General features: G+C 51.5%; 1 protein-coding gene across 2 annotated transcripts in view; it reads right to left on the reverse strand.

The window, feature by feature from the left end:
• Positions 1-12,544, reverse strand: part of LOXL2 (lysyl oxidase like 2) — a 59,980-nt gene extending 47,436 nt beyond the window's left edge. For both annotated transcript variants that reach the window (XM_064400230.1, XM_064400232.1), the window contains exons 1-2: positions 12,406-12,544; positions 2,090-2,485 (exon numbers count right to left, since the gene is read on the reverse strand). In XM_064400230.1, the coding sequence (XP_064256300.1) occupies positions 2,090-2,441 (352 nt within the window). In that variant the 5' untranslated portion in view covers positions 2,442-2,485; positions 12,406-12,544. The remainder of the gene's footprint in view (positions 1-2,089; positions 2,486-12,405) is intronic.
• Positions 12,545-18,403: the final 5,859 nt, after the last annotated feature.

Genomic DNA, 18,403 nt, shown 5'->3' on the forward strand with positions numbered 1-18,403 from the left:
ATAACCCAATAGTTATTCCCATATAACCCAATAGTTGTTATTCCCATATAACCCAATAGTTGCTATTCCCATACAATCATTCCCATAGGATATGAAATGTTCAGACCCCTTTGGAGGCACAGACCAGACCATGACACAGAACTTTTCCCTAAAATCCAACCTAAATTCCCTCAGCACACCTCCAGCTTTGGCTGGATCCTGTCCAGGGAACAATCAGAGCTGTCCCTGGGCAGGAGCAGATCCCAAAAATTCCCTCTCAGTTTCCTCTTTTCCAAGGTCCCTCAGCTGCTCCAGGCCCTTCCCCATCCCTGTGTCCATCCTTTGGATGATTTCCAATAATTTCACACATTTTTTTACCTCTCAGATCCCAAATCCACTCAACACAGCATGAAACACCCCCAGCTCATCAATTAAACTGAAATCAGGGATTCCTGGGAGCTGGAGAGACTCCCCCAGTGCCCTGGGATCCCAATCCAAGGTCCCTCAGCTGCTCCAGGCCCTTCCCCCTCCCTGTGAATCCTTTGGATACTTTCCAATAATTTCACTCATTTTTTAACACACAGGGCACAGCATGAGAAAGGAACATTCAAAACTATTAATTAAACTGAAATCAGAGATTATGGCAAACTGGAGAAGCTCTGGGATCCAAAACCAAGGTCCTCCAGCTGCTCCAGATCCTTCCCCATCCCCATGTCCATCCTTTGGATACTTTCCAACGCTTTAACACCTTTTTTACCTCACAGAGCACAGCACGAGAAATCAACACTGAAAATTATCAATGAGACTGATCATTGATGATCAACACCAAAAATCAGGGATTATTGGGAGATGGAAAGACCCTCTCTCTTTTTTGAAGATCTCACCTTCTACTTCGAGCTGGGCAGCCAGGACACGGCCTCCACATAGCTCCCAGCACGAGAGAGAAACAAACACCCCAGCACCACCAATGAGACTGAAATCAGGGATTATTGGGAGAGGGAAAGGCCCTCCCAATGCCCTGGGATCCCAAAGCTCCTTCAGCTGCTCCAGAACCTTCTCCATCCTATGTCCATCCTTTGGATGCTTTCCAATGCTTTAGCATCTTTTTAATCTCACAGAGCTCAGCACGAGAAACCATCAAAACCATCAATGAGACTGGAATCTGGGATTATGGAGAGATGGAAAGACTCTCTCCCTGCTCCAAGATCACCTCACCTTCTCCTTTGCCGTACTTGGAGCTGGGCAGCCAGGACACGGCCTCCACGTAGCCCAGCACGAGAAACACCCAAAAACCATCAGTGAGACTGAAATCAGGAATTGTTTGGAGATGAAAACATTCCCCACACTGCTCCAAGACCTCCTCACCTTCTCCTTTCCTGTACTTGGAGCTGGACAGCCAGGACACGGCCTCCAGGTAGCCCAGCTCCTGGCATGAGAAGCACCCCAACACCACTAATTAACTTAAATCAGGGATTATTAGAAGATGGAAAGACCCTTTTTTCTCCTCCAGGGAGGGCAGCCAGGACACGGCCTCCATGTAGCTGCCAGCATGAGAGAGAAACACCCCAGCACCACCAATTAAACTGAAATCAGGGATTACGGGGAGATGGAAAGACCCTCTCCCTGCTCCAAGATCTCCTCATCATCTCCTATCCCGTACCTGGGGTTGGGCAGCCAGGACACGGTCTCCACGTAGCCCAGCACGAGAAACACCCAAAACCCATCAGTGAGACTGAAATCAGGAATTGTTGGGAGATTGAAACAGTCCCCACACTGCTCCAAGACCTCCTCACCTTCTCCTTTGCCGTACTTGGAGCTGGGCAGCCAGGACACGGCCTCCAGGTAGCCCAGCTCCTGGCATGAGAGAGAAACACCCCGACACCTCCAATTAACTGAAATCAGGGATTATTAGAAGATGGAAAGACCCTCTCCCTGCTCCAAGATCTCCTCACCTTCTTTTTCTGTACTTGGAGCTGGGCAGCCAGGACACGGCCTCCAGGTAGCCCAGCTCCCGGCATGAGAGAGAAACACCCCAACACCACTAATTAAACTGAAATTAGGGCTTATTAGAAGATGGAAAGACCCTTTCCCTGCTCCAAGACCTCCTCACCTTCTCCTTTGCCGTACTTGGAGCTGGGCAGCCAGGACACGGCCTCCACGTAGCCCAGCTCCCGGCACACCACGTGGGCGGCATGGATGGAGAAGTCGTCGTCGCACACGGTGCCCCACTCGCCGCTGTAGAACACCTCCACCCTGCCCTCGTTGTGCTTCCTCTTCTGCCCCGCCAGCCTCAGCTGGATTTTGGGCACGTTGGGGGCTCGCGGCGGGGGCTGGAACACCTCGGGGGCTGGCTCGGGGTAGCCGGGCGGGTACGGCCAGTGCTCGTACTGGGCACAGCCCAGCTCGGCCAGCAGCAGCAGCAGCAGGCACTGCTGGGAGGGGAAAACCCGGGGTCTTCCCATTGTCAGTGATCACAGTCCTCCGAGCCAGGCAGGGCAGGGCTGTCCTGGAAGAAAATCAGATTTTAATTAAAGTTTGTAAAGATACAAAATTGATATTTTTAATATTAGTATATATATTCTATTATTCCATTATTATTTATTTCAATATGTTAGTATTTATTGTATTGCTTATACTTTATTATTTTATTTTATTTATTCATTATCATATTTATTATTTATATGATTAGTTATGACTTCTATTATTGTCTTGGAAATTTGGATTACCTCCAACACTCCCTGTGAAAACCAAAGTCGGGTCAATTATTTCTTGTGGGGCGGACGAACAAACTGAAACCTCCTCCATTTATAAGTTTAGATCAACTTGCCACATAATTTCACCCCAAAAATACATTTTCCCCAGGTAAAATTCTCTAAGTTGGGAGGTGTAGCAAATGATTTTCCTGTTTTCCTCCAGAAATCCAGCAAGAAAACTTCACCCAAATCCTGCCGGGACAGAGCTGAACCCTTTTTTTCTCCCCATCAAGAATCCAAACCCATCATGAGCAGTGGAAAACCAGGAGGGTGAGGAAATCTCAGCAGCAGTGAGGGATTTATCCCAAACTCTGCGCTCCCAGTGGGATAAAGGATTTATTTCTGTTCCTGCACGTCTGGTTCCATCTGTAGAAACTCAAAACATCACCAGACACTTGGCAGAAGCCTTGGATGACCTTGGAGTAGTGGAAAACACCTCCAGGTTTTGGTTGTAAGTCTGGATGGGGATTTATTGGCATCCAAGTGCTCCACGAGCACAATTTAAGGTAGGAACGGACAACTTCTCGTGACTCATGGGAGGAATTTCATCCAGGAGCTGAATCCTGTGAAATCCTGTCCTTTTCCTGCTTCCCACCCACTGCCAGGCACATGGAGTGGTCAAGGAGGACACGTGGGGGTGAGGATTCCATCATTTCCGAGGGAAGAAATGCCAGAGCTCAGTGGGAAAATCCTCCCCAGGCCTTCAGAGCTCTGTTATTTCCTGGCAGCCACCGGGGGAGATGAGAAAGGGGGAGGATTTGGCTCCAAAGGAGATGTCTAGGAACTAAAATTCTCCGAAATTTCAACTAAATCGGGTCTATCCCTAAAAAAAAATAATCCCAAAAAAATCACATCCTCACATAAAGATACAAAACCCATGAACAGCCTTTAAAGCTGAGGAGGACATGGATCAGAATTCCAGGTCGTTTCCAGGGCTGTGCCTCAGTTTCCCTGTGGGTTAAACAGGGATGGGGCTCAGGAGATTCCTGCTGGAGTGAAATGGATTTTCCTAAGGAAGGGAGAATGAAACAGGAGCACGGGGATTAAAGCTCAGGACTGGAGGGGAAACAGGAAAAGTGAGAGGAGGTTTCACAACAGATCTCACAAACCAGGATGGGGCGGGAAAATGGGGGGGAAAAAAATCTTGGAAAACAAACATTGGGTTTCCAGGAGCCAATTTTTTGTGGGTCGGGAGGTGAGGCTGAGAGAGAGGAATAAAATCAGGTCTGCGCCAGCTTGGGGAGGGCTGGAGGGGATGGCAGGAGGGAAATGCAGCTGCTGCTCCCTCCGGCAGCCAGGAGAGGGGAATTTCCAGAGGGAATGCAGCTGGAGGGCAGGATCAGAGGGATCCAGATCCAGGAGCTCCCCAGGGATCCAGGAGCTCCAGAAGGGTCTAGAATTCTGGATCCAGGAGCTCCAGAAGGATCCAGGAGCTCCAGAGTGATCCAGAATCCTGGGTCCAGGAGCTACAGAAGGATCCAGGAGCCCAGATCCAGGAGATCCAGAGTGATCCAGGATTCAGGAGCTCCAGAGGGATCCAGAATCCCAGGTCCAGGAGCTCCACAGGCATCCAGGAGCTCCAGAAGGATCCAGGAGCTCCAGAGTGATCCAGGATCCCAGATCCAGGAGCTCCAGAGTGATCTAGGAGCTCCAGAGTGATCCAGGATCCCAGATCCAGGAGCTCCAGAGTGATCCAGGATCCCAGATCCAGGAGATCCAGAGGGATCCAGGATCCCAGATCCAGGAGCTCCCGTACCTGGACTGGTCCCAGCCATCAGCCCTGACCCCAAGCCTGGCAGCACCGGGCTCTGAACAAACCTCTGGAGATGTTTGAATGGGTATGGGATGGGTTCAGCCCAGGGGACAAACAGGGGCTGGGAGATGCTCCTGGATGGAGAAAAAATTCCAGGGATGCCCTTGGATCTCGGCAGGGACGGACAGGTGGGAATTGTCAGTCCAAACTCCAGAGGGGAGGAGTTTCACCCCGGCAGAGCCTCCAGCTCTGCAGGAAAATCTGGGCTTCAGGTTCATTTTTGAACATCTGGTTTGATCTGCTCCACCACTAAACAACATCTGTCTTGATCTGTTCCATCCCTCGACAACATCTGTATTGATCAGCTCCATCCCTAAACAACATCTGTACTGATCTGCTCTGTCCCCAAACATCTGGTTTGATCGCTCCATCCCCAGTGGCTGCTGTTCCTCGCTGCTGCAGAAGCAGCATTTGCAAACCCTCAGCAAACCCTCCTCAAAACCAAAACTGGGCTGCAGAAGCTTTCCTGAAAAATTCAGTTGAGGAGGGTGATTTAGCCCCAGACTCCGAGCTGGGTTTAGAAAGGATCATTATCTGGGTTTTTAAAAGGTCGTTATTTGGGTTTCTAAAGGGCCATTAATTTGGTTTCTAAAAGGTCATTATTTGGGTTTTTAAGGGGTCATCATTTGGGTTTCTAAAGGGCTGTTAAAGCTTTCCCAGGACTGTCCCACACACTGAGAACGCAGAGCTCTGTTTATAAATATTTGTATTTCTATTTCTGAGAGTTGGATGGTCCTGCAGCCACGTGAGGGAAATTGGGAAGGAAAAGGCAGATAAAGAGTGGAGCAACCTCCCAGTCAAACCCTGCAGCTGTCAGAGATAAGGCAGCACTTCAGCATCTTGACCAGAACATGAACAAATTCCCCTCTGGCTCAGTTTTGGTTTATTTCTGAGCCTCCAGAAAGCTCAGTGTCAACTAAACCCGAATATTTGAGAGGAGAAAAGGCTCAACCAAGAGCCCAGAACCCGCCCTGCGCCAAGGCAAACAGGAGCCCGTGTCAGCCCCGCTTTCGGGGTCCCTCGGGATCAGGGAATACTCCAAGCTGTGAGCTCCCCTTCGAGCCCTTCCCCTGCTCAAACCCAACCTCTGCAGCCGTTTCAGGGAGGACTGGAGCCAAAAGACACAACAATTTGGGGAAAGCGTGCGGAGGAGGGCCGGGGATGGCTCCCAGCCCTGCGGAGGTGTTAATGAGCCGAGCCTGCCAGAGCCCAGAGCCCTGCCAGGAATCCGGCCCTGCGAGACCTCGGGAGCAGCTGGCAGCGAGGGCGAGGTCACGGCAGAGCTGCAGGTCGCTTTAATTGGGACCAAGATTAGCCTGGGAGACGCTAATTGGGATTAGAGCAGATGCAGGAGGTGGAACTTGCCCTCCTGGCAAAGCCTTGCTGAGCCGGGCTGCCCCGGAGCCCAAAATGGGTTTGCTGCTGTTCCCCAGGAATTTGGGGACCCACAGGGAAAGGAGAAAACTCACAGAGCTGGAGAAATCCTGGTGGGAGAGGATAAAGCTCTACAGAGGGAATTCTGGCTGGGAAAAAGGAATTCCAACAAGATTGTAGGAACACATTCCCCACCCATCCCTAGGAAAAATGGCTCAGGACACTCAGGTGGAGCAGCACCGTGTCCCTTCTTTGCTGTGGGATCAGGAGGGGCTCCTCGAGGGGAAGGCACTGGAAAACCACTCAGAAATCCCATTCCACGTGCAAAAATCCTGGGGGAATTCTGCACAAAACCGGGACAGCAGCAGCGCCTGAGCTCCCTCCAATCCCAAACACCAGGAGACAAAACTTCCACAGGGTCTGCGTCCCCCAAAATGAACCCTCCTGCTCCCACAGCCCCTTTCATTGAGGGGCTCAAGACAATTCCCTCAGATTAAGCCAGGAAGAGCAGAATCCAGAGGGATTCCACAGCCACAATTTGGGATTCCCACAAAAAACAGCAGCCCAGGACCAAGGGGGAAACTTCAGGAACTCAGAAGAATCCAGGGAAAGCTCCAGCACTGAAATGGGCTCTCAGCTTTTGTCTGTCCCGAGGGGACAGGAGGGAAAACTGGGAATTCTGGCATGGCAGAGCTCAGGCTGGGTTTGCCCCATCCCTGGAGGTGTCCAAGGCCAGGCTGGATGGGGCTTGGGGCACCCAGGGATGGTGGAGGGGGTGGAAGGAGATGGGAGTGAAGGGATTTAAAATCCCTTCCCACCCAAACCCTTCCATGGCTCTGATCCACAGCATCAGACCCTTTTCACTGGGATTTCAGGCCAGGCCTGGTTTAGAGAATTGATAACAGAGAAAATTGCCCGGCAGTTCATTCACTCCACAGAAATCCTGGATTTATTCTTCCCTGAAATCTCCCTCCTCAGCTCCAAGACATTTTAGGGATGGTTCAGCCACAGCCTCACTCAAAACAACATTTGAAGGGCACGGGCAGCACCAGGCAGAGCCAGCTGCACCCACACGTCGCGGGGCCACCAGAAACCACAAGAACACAACTTAACATGGAAAATATTCCAGCAAAACCACAGCTGTGCCGCTGGCAGCCAGGCTTGGACACGTTCTCCCCCCATTCTGGGGGAGCTGCACGTGCTGAGCTCCCTGAGAAGAGATCCAGGCTGAAGTTTGCAGGAGGTTGGGTTTGGGCTGGATTTTCCCTCCCTCTCGGGCTCACTGCTCCCCTCACGGCCTCTAACGACCTCCAGATTTCTTCCTGACGTCAGGGCAATATTTGGTCTCTCCATTCACAGGAATCCAAGACAGAACATTAAAAACCCATCGAGCAGAGCCAGTGGAGAAGGCAGGAAATGCTGCAGGTCTCCTGGCTCTCTGTGCCATATTCCAGGCTGGAAGCTGAGATCCATCCCCTCAGGAATGTGTAGTGTGAGGCTTCCAGGCATGATCCTGGTGCCTGCTGACTCAGCCCTTTCCAGGGCTCCAGCCCTGGGTCTTGAAGGGAACAGAGGCACGGGATGGCGAGGAAAAATATGGAATTGTTATGGAATCGTGGGATGGTTTGGGTCGGAAGGGACTGAAATCCCATCCTGTGCCAGCCCTGCCATGGCAGGGACACCTCCCCCTGCCCCAGGGTGTCCATCCTTGGGCACTTCCAGGGATCCAGGGGCAGCCCCAGCTCCTCTGGGAATTCCATCCCAGCCATTCCCACCCCCTCCCAGGGAGGAATTCCTTCCCAATATCCCAACTATCCCTGTCCTCTGGCAGTTTAAAACCTTTGCCTCTTGTCCTGGCACTCTCTGCCCATCTAAAATCCTTCTCCCTCCTTTTCCTGGACCTCCCAAAGCTCCTAATCCTGAGTTTTTCCTTTTGCAGGTGTAACAGAGCCCGCTCATCTCCCGAGCCAAATCCAGCCAAAATTCCCCTTTTGAATCCCATCCAGTCACCCCAAGCATGGATGAGCTCAGACAAACCCCAGGACCAGACACTTCCCGGCTCCCGAGCTCCTCCAGACAACAAAAGGAAAGTCTGGAATGCCCATGGGAGCCCTTCGTGCTCCACATCCCTCGGGAGCAGGGACAATTGTCCCGATTGTCCCTGGAGCTCTGAACCGTTGGTGTTCAGCCGCTCGGAACTGGGAATCCCGGGAATCCTGGGAATCCCTGAATCCCAATTCCACTCTCCATCGCCCCAGGTGCGTTCCTCGGGGTGGGAATAGAATCCCAGCAATCCCTGCATTCCCAGTTCCACGCGAATCCCGGGAATCCCTGCATTCCCAATTCAATGTTCCATTGCCCCAGGTGCATTCCTCAGGCTGGGAACAGGATTTCCCTTGGAACAGGAATCCTGGGAATCCCTGCATCCCAATTCCACTCTCCATTGCCCCAGGTACATTCCTCAGGGTGGGAACAGGAATCCTGGGAATCCCGGGAATCCTGGGAATCCCTGCATCCCCAATTCCAGTTCCATCACCCCAGGTGCATTCCTCGGGCTGGGAACAGGATTTCCCTTGGAACAGGAATGGAATCCTGCATTCCAAATTTTACTCTCCATCACCCCAGGTACATTCCTTGGGTTGGGAACAGGAATCTGGGAATCCTGGGAATCCCTGCATTCCCAATTCCAGCTCCATTGCCCCAGGTACATTCCTTGGGTTGGGAACAGGAATCCGGGAATCCTGGGAATCCCTGCATTCCCAATTCCAGCTCCATTGCCCCAGGTACATTCCTTGGGTTGGGAACAGGAATCCGGGAATCCTGGGAATCCCTGCATTCCCAATTCCAGCTCCATTGCCCCAGGTGCATTCCTAGGGCTAGGAACAGGAAACTGGGGAATCCCGGGAATCCTTGCATTCCCAATTCCACTCCCCATCACCCCAGATGCCACGGGAGGAGGGAGGAGTTCTCCAGCCTCTTCTCCACTGGAGCCTCTCCAGAATTGTTACAGGGAATAAAGTCCTGCCATTCCCCGGGGTGAGATTTTGGACACCTTCTCCCAGCGCTCCGAGAGTCTCTGCCCTGCCATGGCAGGGGCTCTCCAAGGGTTAAATCCCCATGGATTAAATCCCTCCCCGTTCCCACTAAAATCCTGAGCCACAAAGGTCCCTGGAAGGATCAGAGGCACCAACCACTGGCAGGAAATCCCAATCCAGGTGCTGATCCCTGGAAAAATTCCCATGTCCCTGCAAATTTTAGGGCATTTATCTTTATAAACATCAACAGATCCTCATAAATATTTTCTTATAAATACATGTTTATATAGATAAATATGGAGATACATATCTCTTTATAGTGATACATTTCTCCTGATAAGAGATGAGGAAAAGTCTTCCTGCTACATTCCCAGATTTCCAAACCAGGATCTCTGTAATGTTCTAAGCTCTCCTGATCATTTGATCTTTATATTTTTTTTATCTCCACACAGCAAAAAACGCTTCAATCAAACACCAAAAATTCATCTGAAGGGGGAAATCAACCCCAGAGAAGGATCCTGAGCTGCAGGAGCAGAGCTCAGCCTGGCTCGGGGCTGAGCATCCCAAATTTCCATGGAGAGGATTTCCAGGTGGATCTGGAACCCCCAAGGAGGAGGGGATCACTCCTCACCTCGGGGTGATGCTGTTTTAATTAATCTCCCTGATCCAGCAGCGGGACAGCCGGGCTCCAAACCAGGCCCTTGTTATGGCTGGGAAATCCCCCTTGGAATAACAAATTTCCAGCCTGGATTAGGAGTGGAACTTTTCCTCCTCCGAGGGCGTTTCTGCGGAGGGGAATGGGAAACGTGGGACAGAAAATGTCAAAAAAAGGGCTCAGAAAGTGACTGAAAAGGGCCCTGAAGGTGTCAAAAAAGGCTCTGAGAGTGCCAAAAAAGGGCCCTGAAAGTGTCAAATAAAGGGCTCTGAGAGTGTCAAAAAACGGCCCTGAGAGTGTCCAAAAATGGGCTCAGAAAGTGTCAAAAAAGGGCCTTGAAGGTGTCAAAAAAGGCCCCTGAGAGTGCCAAAAAAGGGCCTGAAAATGTAAAAAAAGGGTCCTGAGAGTGTCCAAAAAAGGGCTCTGTCTGTCTGTCTGACAGGCACTGACCCCCAAGAGAACTCTGCACTGACCTGGGGCCGTGGGGAAGGCTTCCAAAATTGAGTGACAGCACTGGGAGTGTGGGTGTGGAGTTTGGATGGAAGTGTGTGACATCACAGGGTGGGAAACGTAGAGTTTAAAGTTTTAGGATATAGTAATATATTCTATTATATATAAAAAAATAAATATAAACAAATATGTGTTTATATATTTATATATAATACAATATAAATATAAATATAAATATAAATATAAATATAAATATAAATATAAATATAAATATAAATATAAATATAAATATAAATATAAAGCAAGATAGAGGTTTTAGAGCAGGGGCTGGTCCTTCTTCACGAGTTTAAGTGGTATTGTGTAAATGGATAAAAAAGCCCACACTGCAGGCCACAAGTGCTCAGTTATTAAGTTAAAAGTAAAAATTATTTAAGCGTCATTTCTTAATTAGACAATTTATCCTTAACAAGCCTTGCAGAGAGAGAGAAATAGGGCTCTGTTTTTTAGTTTGTTAGAGTGAAGTGCTGCAAAACTCACAGTTGGTGAGACAGTAACATAAATAAGAACTAAATAAACATCTAACTAAATATAATATAAATAAGATCTAATAAACATCAAAGTAAATATAAAAAGAACTAGTAAATATAATATAAATAACAACTAATAAACATCTAAGTAAATCTAATATAAATAACAACTAATAAACATCAAAGTCCAAACAAGAAATAATGACTTGTGCGTTTAATCCCGGCCCTGGTAACGTCTGGGGATGATCCCAGTGCCCAGAACTGGGAGCTCTGGTTTCAAACCTCACCAGGAATGCTCAGGAGGGGAAGGAATAAAAGGGAAAAATGAATATAAATGAGGGAGCGGAGAGGAAAGCAGAATGGAGCACAGGGACAGTGAAGGCAATGAATTTGGGAGCCGAATGATGGATATAAACCCCAGAGCTCGTTACCGGCTCCGTTTTAGGGTCTCAGCCTGTAGCAGGATGAGGTTCCAGCACAGCACACGGAATTCCCACTGGAATTTCCATTCAATCCCCGCAGCCTTTCCTGGGCTCCATCACCCAACTCTGAAACTTCCCCGACGTTTTCCCCCTAAAATCCTCCTTTCTGCACCCCCAAAGCTCCTGCTGGCTTGGACCGGAGAGGGACTCTGAGCCTCGGCAGGGCCCGATTTAAGGGTTGAATTTCCTTTAACGAGGCTTTTTCGGGGATGTTTCCCAACATCCTGCTGCCCCCGGGGATTATCGGAATTCCCTCCCGGAGCAGCCAGCCCTCGCTCCGAGGTGTGATTCCTCCCTGAGCTCTCGGATATCCCAGTAATCCACGCTTTTATTCCATTTATTATTATTTTAACTGCTCCCCACTCCCCAGCCGAGGAAATTCCACCACCGTGGGTGGCTCAATGCAGAGAAAATGGGAAGGAGGAGCCGTAAATCCCTGATTTTCTGGCTGTATCCAGGAAAAACTGGGAGCACTGCTCTGTCACCTTTAGGAGCTGATTGTGGGGATGATGGATTATTTCCCTGCTGCACTCCCAATTATCCAAACTTGGATCTTCTTCTCTAATATTCTGAATTATCTGGGCTTAGATCTTTTATCCACAGCTGTTTAATTAACGACAAAAACTCATCGGGGAGGAAATATTAATCACAGTGATTGGTGAGCTCAGCCCGGGTCGGGTTGAACATCCCACGTTTCTCCGGGGCAGCTTTCCAGGTGGATATCCCGAAGGAATCCCAAATTTCACCAGCATAAAACACTTTTCAAGGAGCTGCTGGTAGGCTCAGAGAATCCCCAGCAGTGACAGCAGGAAAAAAAAAATCCTTAATTAAGGACATATTTTGCACCTTCTGCCAAACATCTGCCCCTGAGTTTTCCCTCTGAAAAAACGGGAATTATCCAGAGAGGAGAACTCCAAGATCCTCCCCGATTTACCCAATGCTGATGGCACCAACCGGGCTTTTCTGCTCGAAATTCGGGATATTTTACCAAAATCCCAGCTCGGGCACTGCCTGAACTCCCAACTCCTCTTTTATTCCAGTCAGGAATGGCTGGGAGCAGAAAAGGGATAAAATCTCCAGCTCGGCCAGGACTTCTTTAAAAAGTGACACCGAAACTCTTCGGCATCGCAGCCCCGCCAAATCCAGCCCGGGGGACAAGAATTGGGAAAAACATCAATTTCCCCTCCCCGCCGTCTTTTACCACGATGGGAGAAGGAGAAAAACACATTCGGAGGGAAGGAGGGAAATGAAACTTTCAGCCGCGAAGAAAGAAAGGCTTAGAAATGTTGAAATTAATGAATTTTTGGAGGCAATCAACCCCCAAACCCCGAGTTTACCTCGATTAGCGGTGCCTGTGCTGGGGGGCAGCTCAGCCCAGCTTCATCCAGGTTTTCCTCCCGGGCTGAGCGCTGCAAAAAAATCCTCCTGCAGGCAGGGAAATGTGCGGCGAGGAGCTGCTGCTTCCTGCCAAATTTCACTGGATTTGCTCCGCAAACCCCTCCCCGGAGCCGCCCCGCCGGCGGCTCCGCCGTGAGCTCAGCGCTCCTCCCGGCAGGGCAGAGCGGGGGGAGCGCCGCGCTTCCCAAAAAAAAAAAAAAAAAGAAAAGGATGAGGAGCGTGGATTTTTAATCCCCAGAGAATAAATCCTGGGAGTTATCCCGGCCCCCGGGTGAAACTTTAAGATTTAAGGGCTCTGAGGTGACTCAATGCCTGGAGTCGCAGGGGGTTCTGGCACAGCATCCTGGAATTCCCAGCACTGGCACCTCCCGGGGTTCACCCACCCTTAACCCTGCAGCACCCCCTGTTCCAGCTGCTCCACATTCCCTGGAATTCCCAGCACTGGCATCTCCTGGGATTCACCCACCTTTAACCCTTTCCCACTGCTCCACATTCCCTGGAATTCCCAGCACTGGCACCTCCCGGGGTTCACCCACCCTTAACCCTGCAGCACCCCCTGTTCCAGCTGCTCCACATTCCCTGGAATTCCCAGCGTTTTCATCTCCCTGGATTCCCCCACCTTTAATCAGCATCCCCTTTTCCAGCTGCTGGATATTCCTTCAGCTCGCTCCTACAGCAGCTCAAACCAAAGCAGGATTTTTGTTATGAACCCAGCTTGTCCTGCAGTTATTCCCCACTCCTGGGAGTCCCAGGGATTAAAAACAATTCCTCACGGAAAAAATAACAAATCCTAGATTGGAGAATTCCCAGGTGGGAACAGTTCTTTTCCCAAAAAATCAGAGCTGGATCAATCCCACATCACTCCGAACCTCTGCCAGGGGGGTTGTGGTTTTAAAGTCATTCATGGCTTTAATTTATCCCAAAAATTCTCTTTATTCCCTTTGCTTCAGGTGTGAAACTAACAGGAAACTGAGTGGATGTTAAATCTTGGAAAAGAACCTGGAATTCTGTCTCCTGACCCAGTTTTGGGCAGCAGTGTCAGCATTTCCCAAACTCCAAAACATTCCCGGTGTTTTCTCCCCAGCTTTGGCCCGGGGTGTTTGAATCTCTCCTCTGTGGTTTTCAAACAAATCAGCAGGAAGCTGATGGACACAGAAAGGGAAATGTTCCCAAAGGTCACTGCAGAAGGAGTGTTCCCATTTATTATTCCTGGTTTAGAGGATTTTCCAGCAAGCCCAGGGGTGGGATCTGGGAATGGGATCTGGGATGAGATTCGGGGATGGGATCCGGGGATGGGATGCAGGGACAGGATCAAGGGATGGGATCTGGGGGTGGGATCCTAGCACAGGGTTGCTGTCCATGGATTTTCCTCTGGGATTCTCCTGCAGAGCAATTCCAGCTTAATTCTATTCATCAGGATTAAAAATTCCAGCTTTAATGCCCAATTCCAGACACATTCCCATCAGTGCAGCACAGGAACATTCCCATGAGGGGACTGCTCCCTTTTCCCAGCTTTCCCATCCCTCCCAAACATGATTTATCCACGCCAGGTAATTCCAGCTTCAGGGCCAGCTCCATCTTCTGGAAAAGCTGAGTTTGATCCAATTCCAGCTGCTCTGGAAGCAATTCCCATGGGAACTGGGAAGGGAAATTGCACTGGGTTCGGGCACCAGCATTAAAGGAAATAAATGGGATTTTGGGGAAAAAATTCTCCCTGGGAGGGTGAGGAAGAGCTGGGATGGAATTCCCAAAGGAGATGGAGCAACTCCATCCCTGGAAGTGTCCAAGTCACTTCCAGAGAGAAGGGATCCCTGGGATGTGGGATTTTGGGGATGAGGGATCTCTGGGATATGGGATCTTTGGGATTTGTGATCTCTGGGATTTGGGATCTTTAGAATGAGGGATTTCTGGGATATGGGATCCCTGGGATGTGGGATCTCTGGGATTTGGGATTCCAGGGATTTGGAACAGCCTGGGATAGGGGAAGGGGATGTGAGGGGATGAGCTCTCAGATCCTTTCCCTGCAGCAGGAATTCTCAGGCAAGAGAACAAACCCTGGGAATTGGATCCTGACCCTCAGCAGAGCCACCTCCCCCAGCTCGGGGACATCAGGGGGTGAGGTGTCCCAGGAGAAGCTGCAGGGAGCAGTTCCAGGCTGGAATGAGGGATGTGGAGAAAGGAACGTGTCAGACTCTGCCCGGCCCAGCACGGGTCAGGCGAGGACAGGGCAGGATTTTTTATCCATGAAAAATTCCAGCTGATGGAAGGGAGAGCTGGGATGAAGCATCCAGCAGGAATCCAGCAGAGCTCGAGGCTCCCTGGATTCAGGAATTTGCTGCCCCCTCCGTCCTGCAGCTGGGTAAGAGCGAGGAAAAAGCACCCGGGGGGAAAAGGGATTTGAGAAGAACCTGGAATCACACAGGGAAAAAATGCTGCTCCAATGAATCTGGGAAACGGGGAGGGCACTTCGTGGATCCCGATTTCCAGCACCCAGAGATTCGCACATGGATTTTTCACCCCAAACCCCCGGACAAATCCCAGTTCCAGCGGAATCCCTTCCCTGGGCTCCCTCCCAGCCCCATTCCCGGTGCCATCCCTCCCCCCGGGCTTTGTCCCTGCCCTGGGGACACACCTGGGCTTGACCGGGAGTGCCGGTCACGCTCCCTGCTCCCAGAAAGGAGGAACGGGCCGCTGGCTGCTCTAATTTCCCTCATTTGCTGTAATTTCCCTCATTTGCAGTTCCCTGGGGAAGGCTCATTGCCTCCCGTGCGCTGTTTGCACCCCGCGGGCTCCTCGGGGCGACTCGACCTCTCCAGCTCCGGGAGCAGCTCCCTGGAAGCTTTTCCCTGCAGAGATGATCCTGGAGATCCCAAAAACCTGCAGGGATTTTAGGGCCACGTGGGCGTTTTCACACCCAAGGGATCCAGTGGGAAGTTCCTGCAGTGAGTGATTGAAGAGCCAGGTCCCAATGGCTGAGAAACCCCAAAATTCTGGAGAAATTCATCAATATCTCTCCTCTAAAAAGCTCTTTCTGTATTTAAAGCTCACAAGAAGCTTTTCCCTGCAGAGATGATCCTGGAGATCCCCAAACCTGCAGGAATTTTAGGGCCACGTGGGCGTTTTCAGGGATCCAGTGGGAAGTTCCTGCAATGGGTGATTGAAGATCCCAATGGCTGAGAAACCCCAAAATTCATCAATATCTCCCCCCAAAAAGCTGTTCCTGTATTTAATCCCTGTGGGAATTTCTCCAGCTTGGAATCATGGAATGGTTGGGTGGGAAAGGACATAAAATCATCTCATCCCACCCTTCCACTGTCCCAGGTCATTCCAAGCTGGCCTGGGACTCATCCAGGCACGGGGCAGCCCCCCATGATCCAAACCCCTGGAAGGTTTCAAAGCCAAGGTGGGAAAAACCCAAATTCCAGAGAAATCCTCCCAGCAGGAACATTCCCTGCAGGCCCTGGGGCTTGGGGACAGCTCCAGGCATTCCCAGAGAAATCCAATCTTCCTTTATTCCCCTCCTTCATTTTTTAAATTAATTAATTCCTTTACTTCCACCCTTTCAGGAAAAGGATGGATCAGTGCTGGGGTCTCCTGTGGAACGGGAGCCCCTGGATTTCCTGGAAGAAGGAAAATCCCAGCAGGAGGCACTGAAGGAGCGCTTCATTCCCTGTCCGGGATTCCTCGGGGATGAGCAGGGAGGGAAGGAATCCAGCCGGGTGCTGGGAGGTGAATTCCCCCAGGAAGCTCCTGACAAAAGGCAGGAGGCACAAAGGATCCCCCACATCCATTCCCAGGTTCCTGGCGGATTCCCACCGGCAGCTCCCCAGGAGACGAGGATGGAACAGGGAAAACGGAACAGGGAAAACGGAACAGGGAAAACGGAACAGGGAAAATGAGGTTTTTCCCCCCAAAACCCACGAAGAGAGGGCATTTCCAGGAAGCGGGAGGAGGAGAAGCGCACTGGAGGCGGGGGCAGCGCTGGGAGGGCAGCGCGAGCGCATCCCGCGGAAAACCTGGGAATGGGGGTTGGGAGGTTCTGCCAACATTCCCAGCCCTTCCACTCGAGGGGAAAGCGCCCTTCCCAAGGAGCTGCAGGGGGATGGGACACGGGAGTGGGCACTGGGGGTGGGATCTGGGAGTGGGATCCAGGGATGGGATCTGGGAGTGGGATCTGGAGTGGGAGCCAGAGATGGGATCCAGGGATGGGATCTGGGAATCAGATCCAGAGGTGGGATCCAGGGACAGGATCCAGGAATGGGATCTGGGGATGAGATTTGGGACTGGGATCCAGGAATGGGATCTGAGGTTCAAATCCAGGGACAGGATACAGGGATGGGATCCGGGGATGGGATCCAGGGGTGGGAGCCAGGGGTAGGATCTGGGGATGGGATCTGGGGATGGGATCCAGGAATGGGATCCAAGGACAGGATCCAGGGAAGTCACCTCAGGAACCCCCAGTCCCTCAGGCCTTGGGAAAGGCTGATCCAAGGAAAAGGGAGAAGAGGCAGGAACTGCACGGGGTCGGGCTGGGAAAGGGGAGGATGCTCAGGAACGCTCCCAGGAAATCCCAAACCCCTCCTCAGCCTGCAGGGGAAAACTGGGAGCGCTGATTCCCTGTGCCAGGCAGGGAACGAGTCGCGCAGGGACAGGAACAGGGAGAGGGACACGGGGAAGGGACAGAGGGACAGGGACAGAGGGACAAAGGGAAAGGACACAGGGACAGAGGGAAGGGACAGGGACACAGGAAAGGAACATGGACACAGGGAGGGGACCCAGGGAAGGGACAGAGGGAAGGGGCAAAGAGAAGGGACACAGGAACAGAGACGGGACACAGGGAAGGGACAAGGACACAGGGACATGGGAAGGGACATGGACCCAGGAACAGGGACAGAGACACAAGGAAGGGACCAAGGGACACAGAGAGGGGACCCAGGGAAGGGACAGGGACACGGGGACAGGGACACGGGGAGCCCTCCAGGCCCATTCCGGCTCTCGGGAGCTTCACGCGTTATTTGGTACCAACAATGGGACTTTAGGAATAACAATGGGACCTTGGGAACAACAATGGGACTTTGGGGATAATACCGGGGCTTTGGGAACAACAATGGCCCTCGGGAGGGACGAGGTGCCCCCGCCCCGAGCCGCTGCCGCTCGGTGTCCCCTTGTCCCTCCCCGGGGATCCCGCCCTCCCTCCTCCCATTTTTAGGGCGTTCTCCACACGGAAAACCCCAAGGGAAAGAAGAGGGGTGGGTTTAAAGGCCCGGGAGCTTTGGGGTCGTTCCCTGCCCCGCTCCCCTCCCTCACTGTCCCTAAAGCACCTGGAGAAGGCAAAGGGATTTTGTCAGGGCAGGAAACCCCAAACCCCAGCGTGGGGTGGGGACTCCAGGCTGAGGATCCCAAAGGAATCACCGCCAGGGTGGGATGGAAAATCCCTTTGGGTTTTCTCCTCTGGAACCACAGAAAGGTCTGGGGGGATAATTTGGGGTTCATTCCCCCTCAGGAGACGGCACCGAGTTCTGCCTCCTCTGGCTGAGCCCACCCTGCAAATCCTTGGGATCCCTGGGATGTGGGATCTGTGGGATGGAGGATCCGTGGTATATGGGATCTCTGGGATTTGAGACTGACATTTGGGATCTCTGGAATGTGGGATCTCTGGGATTTGGGATCCCTGAGCTATGGGATCTCTGGAATGTGGGATCCCTGGGATGTGAGATCTCCAGGATTCAGGATCTCTGAAATGTGGGATCTCTAGAATGTGGGATTTGCAATCTGTGAGATTTGGGATCTCTGGAATGTGGGATCCCTGGGATATGTGGGATTTTGGATCCCTGGGATGTGAGATCCCTGGGATCTCTGGGATGGGAGATCTCTGGGATTTGGGATCCATGGGATGTGGGATCTCCGGGATTTAGGATCTCTGAAATGTGGGATCTG

This window comes from Passer domesticus, chromosome 28, assembly GCF_036417665.1.
Source record: "Passer domesticus isolate bPasDom1 chromosome 28, bPasDom1.hap1, whole genome shotgun sequence".
In the NCBI taxonomy this organism is placed as follows: Eukaryota; Metazoa; Chordata; class Aves; order Passeriformes; family Passeridae; genus Passer; species Passer domesticus.